General features: G+C 43.0%; 1 protein-coding gene and 1 pseudogene across 4 annotated transcripts in view; one reads left to right on the top strand and one right to left on the bottom strand.

The window, feature by feature from the left end:
* Positions 1-2,419, bottom strand: part of Entpd7 (ectonucleoside triphosphate diphosphohydrolase 7) — a 51,672-nt gene extending 49,253 nt beyond the window's left edge. For all 4 annotated transcript variants that reach the window (XR_004516274.1, XR_004516275.1, XM_010638526.2 and 1 more), the window contains exons 1-3: positions 2,311-2,419; positions 1,931-2,033; positions 683-865 (exon numbers count right to left, since the gene is read on the bottom strand). Coding sequence is in view for 2 of the 4 variants with exons in the window: in XM_010638526.2 (XP_010636828.1) it covers positions 683-865; positions 1,931-1,938 (191 nt within the window). In the remaining 2 variants the exon portion in view is untranslated. The remainder of the gene's footprint in view (positions 1-682; positions 866-1,930; positions 2,034-2,310) is intronic.
* A 5,181-nt stretch (positions 2,420-7,600) lies between these two features.
* Positions 7,601-8,408, top strand: LOC104872303 (annotated as a pseudogene).
* Positions 8,409-9,019: the final 611 nt, after the last annotated feature.

The raw sequence follows: 9,019 nt of genomic DNA, 5'->3' as shown, positions 1-9,019 counted from the left end.
TATATATATATATCTCCAAGAATCCAAGAGCTCATCTTATTCCACTTTGTACCCCGTGTTTTGCACAGCAACAGGTACAATAAGCTCTCAGCAAATGTTTACTGCTAAACAATAATTATGGATCATGTAGAAAGTGACAACAAGGCTCAAACTTGCAATCCTTCTGCCTCAGCCTCCCACAGTGCCAGGATTATAGGCATGTGTCATCATAACCAGCTGCTGTTTAGGTTCTTATATTATCCATGAAGAGTTAGACTGCAATAAATTAAAGATGAATACTACAAACTCTAAAACAGCCACTTACAAAAAATACTAAAACTAATAAGCCAAAATGGAATACAAAAAATGTACTCAAAAGCTGGGTGTGGTGGCGCGTGCCTGTAATCCCAGCACTTGGGAGGCTGAGCCAGGATTGTGGTGAGTTCAAAGCCAGCCTGGGCTACACAGTGACTTCAAAGGACAGCCTCAATTCAATTATAGTGAGACCCTCAAAAAAAACAAAGCAAAAAAAGTACTCAAAATGGGTTTAAGATATTCTTTATGTAGTGAACAGAATTCAACTTTACTAACAAAAGTATAATATCTCCCAAAAGGGTCAAAGGTAATAGTGCGGCAAACAGCTTATCAAAATATTTATGACTTCAGTGCCAAAACTGATCAACATGAACTGAAGCTGACTCACCTTTCATATAGCCTATCGCTTGGTAACGAAGCACCCCAATGTCCAAAGTCCATGATTAACATAAGCAAAAGGAGACAGGATATGAAGAACACTCCCAGGAATGCCACCCGCTGACGGAGAAATGGGCTCACTGTGGGAACAGTGAAGTACCAGGAGGCTGGGCAGAGGTAAGAAAAACTGATCCTGAAAAGAGACAAAAATTAGTGAAGTCTGAAGCTGAGCGCTTAAATATCAATTTTAAATTGGACTGAAACTCTAACAGAGGCACAAATCCACTGCCAACAGAAGTCTAAATGTTCTTTAGTCTCAATCTTTACAAAAAGATATCAGTTCTTTTTTCAAACACTGTACTTTTGAGTAAAACTCAAAGAATTTTATGCTAATGAAAAGATCACTATCTCCTGGAGCATCTTCATAAGGCCTGAGGACCAGATCAACTACAACATTCTTACTAAGCATGCTGTTAAGTAACTGGATAGTCAGAAAAGTTATTTAATCGAGTTATTAAATGTTTTAATAGTCACATATGCATATGATAAAAACAAAAACCAACTTAAAAGAATACAGTGAAAAGTAAATCTTTTGCCCTAACCCCACCACCTCTTAGAGTCAATCACTGCTACCAGTTTCTATGTATTCTTCCAGGAATATTCTGTGAGTATACAGGCATAAATACATAGCAATATATATGGTAATGTAACTCTGTATCTCCATTCTCTTGGTTTTATACAAATATACTGTATCTATTGTTCTGTGTCTTTCCCCCGACTTATTCTATTTTCCACCTGTCCCATAATGGGACACATAGATCCACACTAATGCTTTTTTAAAAGCTTCAGAATATTATAATGTATGGATAAGTGTATTCAAGTCTGAAGTTTGCTTTCTACATTGATTTAAGAGGACCTCTTGCCTATCTACTTTCAAAGAAAAAAGACACCTCTTTAACCCTCCTCAAAGGGTACCTAGCTTCACTCAGTAGGAAATTTGAAAAAAAAAATTACAACCAACAATTTTCAGACTTGAGCAAGCCCATTCTCTCCTCGGCCCCGGGGTTATGGGCTGCAAACTATTACTGAACCTCCATTCAAAAGAACAACTTTGACCATCTTTGCACACACTCGACCAGGATGCAAAGTCGAGGTGCAGCCCCAGGGCAAACCTCACTTGTAACAGCCCCCCAAGGCCCCCCAAGCCTGCCTGCCATCCTCCTGTGAGCCTCCTGCAAAGATGCATGCACAGTCTTACCTAGCCATGGGTTCCCTTCAGTGGTCTCAACGTTTGTCACCTCCTTTTCCTTTTGCCCGGAGAAGCTGGCCTCCTTGTCCCAGGCATCTCCTAAATCTACCACCTGGAAAGAGTTGGCTGTGTTTCAGGATTCCCTCCCACAGCAACCTCGAGACCTGACCTCCAAGAGTCTGCCATAACTCCCACCCACGCTCCACACTCCTCTCGGTGTCCATCCGCTCTGGTCTTCAGGCCCAGCAGACCCTTCCCAGCATCCTGCGAGAGGCTCTTTCCCATAGGCCAGCTGCATCCTCGGGGGAACCCGCTGTCCCCAGGTGGTCGGGTCCCCACTTCCGCTCCCAGTCTCCCCCAGCCCCGGGCTCTCCCGCGCGCCCACTCACAGGATTGAGCGGCTGCCGGTCCCTCAGTCCCGCTTGGCTGGTTCCAGAGCTGTACACACTGCCTCCAGCTCAGCCGGAAGAAAGGCCGGGCTTGCGGCTGCGCCACGTCCCCAAGGAAACGGCAAGGAGCCAATGACTGACAGGGGGCCCTCTAGAGGGCCCGCCCCTCACGCCGGCGGAGCTCCGATCTAACCAATCCCCTAGAGCGTTGGCCTCTAATGCCCGCCCTGGGACTTCCAATCGGAAAGGGCATGTGCCGAGGCTCCGCCTGGAGGGGCGGGAGATTTGGTACACTTGGTAAGAGGGTCCCAGACTCTGGACCTGGTGCTGTCCAGGTGGGGCAAATTCTCAGCGGGTAGCTTTCTCCGTGACTGCCTGCAGAATGGAGAGACTCCAGTCAGTGGGTATCGAAATATTCGTGATAGAAGTGCATCCTTTGCCCGCAATCTTTTGGAGATTTCATGACCACCAGTCTTTCCCGCCGGAGTGGTAGTTCTCTCCCCTTTTAAACCTTCCCTGTCACCTCCCAAACTGATGTCCGGATTTTATTATCTTATCCCATTTGAAAAGCGTAAACTAGAGACCATGATATCTACAGCAAAGTGCCTAACTCCACTCATTCTGCGTTTATTGACTGTGTGACAAACGTGAGCTTTTGTGTCAGTGCTCTGTTGGACCTTGCAGTAATCCTTACAAAGGTTGCAGCCCCTTTACGTTTTCATTCTCTTTGCTTGTATCAGCCCTGAATCTGAAGTCCAGGAAGGAGCCTTTGTACGTCATAAAACCTAAGTTTTTCCTAACCAGCCACATCCATCATTGTCCACGACCAGCTGCTACTGCATTTTCTGCAGCACTTCTCCTCCCAGCAATGCAGCCTTCGTGTTTCTGGCCTCTTGTGTTTTGCTCATTCGGCCCTGCCACCTGCCTTGCATAACCTTCTTTGCCTCTTGACCAACTCTTGCTCATCCCTTAGCATTTGGCCTAAGGGTCGTCTTACTCTGAAAGCTTTACCCAACCTACACCTCCTTAATACATACCTACTGTTTCACGTACCACTTTGAATAGGCTGAGGATTTTCACCTGCTCCCACTGGCCACTGGCTGGCACATAAAACTTGACTACTGTATGATAAATGAATGTGGGGAAAAGCAAAGACCACCCATATGAGGACAGAGAGGCTATTTTATTGAAAGCTGGATATAACTGGGGACAGTGACTTACTTGCATTAGCACAGAGTTAAATGCTGTCAGAAGGGTGAGAACGTCTAATATGTAATGAAAAAGGGAAGAAGGCTCACTTACACTTACCCCCCATATTAACATGGGGAAGCTGGAGTCTGGTTAAGTAGAAGCCAGGGTCACCAGGCATGGTGGCATATGCCTGCAATCCCAGCACTCCGGAGGCTGAGGCAGGAGCACTGACATGAGTTCAAGGCCAACCTGAGCTGCATAATGAGACCCTACCTCAAAACAAAACAAATGCAGGGCATTTCATGTGACTGGTTTTGGAGAGCATATGTTGTCTCTAGTTCTGATTTGAGGGGGGATATACAAACATAGGGCAGCTGACAGTCATTGATACATGCTGATCATTCTGGGGTGATTGCTGCAGAGGTTGTAAGTAGAATTCTCATTGTCTGGTATTGTCCAATTAATATATTCAGTCTCATAATTATCTTCCCCTCCACACTTTATTAACCTGGTTAGCTTTATAACATGTTCTTTCTCCTTCAGTTCTTATTTCTCAGATTTCTTTTCTTTCCCTCAATCCCAGGGTTGCTTCGAGGATTAAATTTTATCTGGGCCTCAGAAATCACAAGTAAAATAGTTGCATAAAAGTGGGATTAACCACAAAATTGTACAAATATGAGGTGTCTTTATTCATTCTAGAGTCCAACTCAGCGCCTGAAATAAGGTCAGCATGGAAAGAACTCAGTATACGTTATGAAATAATTTTTGAAATGTATTGACGTTATCTTCTTGAGTTTTAAGTCTAATCTTACATATATTCAAAAGTATAATGAAACATTTTCTAAAAGAAGAAGGTAGAAATAACTGTCATAAAACATTTAAAAAACTCTACATTTAATCTCAAGACTCTTGTTATACTTTCCTTCCAAAACTTTGACTGTTTGGTTTGGACAGTACTTCCCTTAATAAATCCACATACCCTGAGGCCTTTGTTAAGCATAATACTTTACAAAAACCTACAATGTTTATCTGGTTAACAGTTCACAGGGTTGAGTTCTGAGGCTTCCAGTCAGCAGGCCAAATAAAAAAAGGGTTGATACCATCTCTATTCATTTGCTAACTCAACAACATGTTGAAACAAATTATAGAAACCCATATTTCAAAAGAGGTTTTTAACTTCTCTTTAAAAGCTTGTCTACAATTACATTCAAAATTTCTCGAGATGCCCTTGATGCTCAACCCCGAGCTAAATCAGCCAAACCCATCTCATACGAGATGTCGGTTTCTTGCCTTGCTTTTTGTTGTTTCCTTTCCACTTATCTATTCTTCTTCCTTGCGTGCTCCACCCAGCTCTAACCTCCAAAGGAGTTAGTAATGTTGTCTTCACGCTTCCACAGTTACTCTTCTCTCTTCATGTATCTTTAAGGCACATCATTTTTCTAAACCAAACTTATTAGCTTTTCACTCTTATCATGTTCACTCAAGCTTCCTTCCTCTATGGTCGCATCTTTGATCATCTTTGATCCCATCTTCGTCTATGTTCCTTGTGATTCACCCACGCAGAAACGTGTGTGACAGTGATTCTAGAATCTCTTCCCTCTATTTTCTTTCCCCATTTCCATCCAGTTGGATGTTAAACCAAGGTGTTCTTGGTTTAAGTGCTTAAAATCTTAAAATATCTTAGAATAAAGCCCTCCAGCTGATGGCCCCACCTGCAGACTGGTGTCCCTCCTGAGGGTCCCCCATTCTGACATTACTGTGAAGTCTAATCTTGCTACTTATGGACTTAAAATTCTTTGGTGGTTCCTTATCCCAACAGGATGTAATTCAAATCTATTAGCTTGGTGTGATAGATTTTGTTGCCTGCCTGCCCCAAAGACCAATACTCTGTCTCCTACCTTGTTAACTTGTAAAGTAATCACATTCCTGTTTGTGTGTTTGAAGAGTGCTGGGCTCCAACACTAGCCCGATGGAGTAAGCTATAATTGGTATAAGATGATGGATCTGTGTGGGGATCATGAGTATTGGTTGTAAGTATTGTAAACTTTAGTAACTCCATATGTGTTAAGTTTCTCCAGTTTAGCAGGTGGTGTGTTTCCTTTGTGGAATTCCTGAAAGTTACAGTTTCTTGTCTCTGACCTTTAGATGTGTGGTTGTCCGGGTTACTACTACCCACGGTGGGTTGTTTTTGTTGAGCCTGTTTGCTCTTTTCCTGTGTGAACTTTCATTTACTATGGTAACCCCATCCCATAATAGTTTGTGGGGTTTTTTTGCTTTAAAAGGCTGACGCTTGCCGGCAATAAACGTTGCCTTGATCAGACTCTTGTCTTGGCGTCCTTCTTTTCTCTCTGCCCCATCTCCACCCTGCTGCTCTTTCAGGTTTGAGGCACTGCTGGACAGTGCTCTGCGTCGCTGGCTGCGACAGATCTGTTCCCTCACTAAAGATTAGTTTAAATATGAGCATATGGGAGAATTTTAGCTAATGATACTAAAGCTGGGGAGGGGTGTAGAGAGGAAGCTCTACATGGGAAAGGTTTTCTTCTTTAAATGAAGTACAAATCAATACAGTAAAAGAAAATTCTTGAGTTTGAGCCCAGTTGGGGGAACTTAGCAAGATCCTGTCTAAAAATGGGGGGGGGGACCACTGGAAAAATAAAATAGTGTTGCAAAATGAAAGATGAAGAGACAAGGCTTCTTTTCTTCCTTCTTGATGTAATCTTATGGATATGATGCTTGGAATCGCCATAGCCACCTCACAATCTTGGAGAGATAAGTCTGGGAATAACAGAATAGACATACTTTCCAGAAAAATAAAACTAGGTTCTTGGTAACATCATGAACTAAAACTAGCAAAAAGTAATATTTGATAATACACTATGTTGGTGAAGGAGTAAAAGAACTTCATTCTTCCAGATGCTGAGGCCCAGAACTTTGGTTTCATCCTTAATTCCTCTCTTCCTCTCACACCCCTATCTAGGCCACCAGAAGAGCCTGTTGCACTATCTCAAACATGTCTCCAGAATCTAGCTACTTTCAAAAGCCTTATTACTACTATTCTGGTCCACACTACTACCATTTCTTACTGGATTTTGCAGCACTCTCTGAATGGGTCTCTCTCTCTGCAGTCCCTTCTGAACTGTTTGAAGAGTATCTTTCAAGTCTAAATCAGATCATGTCACTCTTCCAAACATTCCAGTAGCTTCTCATCTTGCTCAGAGTAAAAACCCTAATCCTCTTATCCTACAAAGCTCTGCCATCTGCCTAATGCACAAATCCTTTACCTCCCTGACCTCTATTTCCCACTGTTATTTCCTTCATTCAACTTTACTCCCAACACACCAAACAACACACAGGCTTTCTTGGTGTTTTTATAATATGCCAGACCCTCTCTCACTTTCATTGTTTTATACTTGTGTTCCCTTCTCCACAGGTTTTGTGCATCTGTTCTCCCTACCGGGGGCCTTGCTCCCTGATTCCCTTCAGTCTTGATTAAAATACCTATTTCTGATTTGTGTGGGGCAGGCGTTTGCAGTGAAGGTTATTGCGAGCTCCAGAGCTCCCAGGCCACTGTGGGGCAGGGATCCCTGTGACAAAGATGGGAGTGTTTTCTCTGATTTCCCCTTGGAAAACTCAAGCCCCACCCCTCCACACCCTCACATTTAAGGCACCGTAGACACTTCCTGGTGCCCAATGGAAGGTCTTTCTGGGGAGTGAAACCCAGGCCTGGGGGGTGGATCCCAGCTAACGTGTGCTGGGCCAGTCCAGAGTCCCCGCACAGCGCCTCTGTCCGTGAGAGAGAACTGCCTGGGGGAAGGCAGCTGGGCCTGGGCCTCGGACAAGGGCACATTAGCCAGTGGGAAGCCTGCATTTTCATGACTCCTGTGAAAGCTGTAGAGCTGCCTTTGAGCCCTGACTCGTTGGCTTCCCGGGTCACAGGAGATCTTCTAATGGAATGGTTCTTTGTCTCACACTAACAAAGATGCCTGATTTCCTCAGGATGGAGGAATTGAGAATGTCCCGGGCTCTGCTGGGGAAAAGTCCTCCTGAGGAATGTCATTCGGCACACAGATGCTCACAATAAGATCCAGAAGAATCAGAAATGTGGAAAATAATAGAAATAAGAGAAACAGATGGAAGATACTCACCTGGAAATCAAAAGGAAAATGTTACCTGTTCAAGTTGGGTGTGTTAGTGATGGTTTTGAGGAAGAAAGTCAGAGAGAATACTAGAGGCCAAGGACTGAAATTTCTGGGACACCGGAAGATGATTTTCTTAAGACTAAATCCTGGAACAAGAAATTACATGATTATGAAACCAACATGCCAGACAGATGGGGTCACAGTGGTTATGAGGAGTTACACCCTGAAGAATTCGAAATTGACAATGACCAGCAAGATATTACCAATGGGAAGAGATAAAACCATCTCTCCTCAGATAAAATCATCTACCCAGGAATCCTGCAAACATAAGAGGTCAAATAAGTCCCGCAAAAAGAAGCAGAAAAAAAGGCCATTAAAAAAAAAAAAAAACAGAAGAGAAGCAAGAAGGAAGCTGTAGATGTAACAGCAGATTCCTCAAGCAAGTTCTTCAAAGAAACTGGTGCTTCTAATACCAGGAAAAGGAAACAATCACATCAACAAAAGAAAAAAAAAATCCAGAAAAAAAGTCACTCAAAAAAACAGTTTTATTTTTAGGGACAGAAAGTCACACTTCCCAGGCAGATAATTAGGCATCCAGTAGTTCCAGAGAAAGTGAGGAATGACACTAAGGAAACCAAAAGAAAAAAGAGAGAGGAAAAAGTCCATATCCCTGTAGCTAACAATGAAATACAAAAAAGGACAAACAAATGCACAAAGTGGAAAGTGGCTACAGATGAGTGATCTGCTGAGAGCTTGGAGGATGACTAAACAGAGAAGAAAACATCCTTGTTTCCAACTTGATTCTGGCTATTTACAGCTCTTACACCTAGAGGTTTCTACTACTAGTGACTCCTTCAGCACAGCGGGTCTGAGGTCAGAGCTGTTCTGTGCCAGCTGTACATGTTTTGACAGACTCTTTGTCTCCGATTTTGGCCTGTTAAACTCGATCCCCTTTTCTTGTTAATAGGGAATCTGGTATTTTGTTACGAAGGTTTCTTGTAGAGATTATTCTTTGCAATTAATCATGTTTAGTGTAGAGTACATATATAGCAAATTAAAGGACCCAGAAAGCTAAATCCAACACTGACCAGTGTACAACTATTGGAATGTTGAATTGGGGAAAATCGAGGGCTGAGATCAAGAGGTGAATCAGAAGCAGTGCTGTTGTGCAGTGGTTGGACAAGGGAGCGCTGTGCTGCTCTCTGTCACTTATATGATGGGTGTCAAATCTAACTCATGTCTAGCCTTCGTGCTTTGATCCTTCTGTGTTTTGATTCAACAGCTATGGTCTAGTTTAATTAATGAGGAAATGGGCATAAGAACAAACATTTTCCTTTCATGATAATATCCACAGATAATTGTTAAGAGGAACTAGGGTT

The sequence above is a fragment of the Fukomys damarensis genome, unplaced genomic scaffold (assembly GCF_012274545.1).
Source record: "Fukomys damarensis isolate Sample0158 unplaced genomic scaffold, DMR_v1.0_HiC HiC_scaffold_8, whole genome shotgun sequence".
Classification (NCBI taxonomy): Eukaryota; Metazoa; Chordata; class Mammalia; order Rodentia; family Bathyergidae; genus Fukomys; species Fukomys damarensis.
This window is presented reverse-complemented; position numbering and strand designations above follow the sequence as displayed.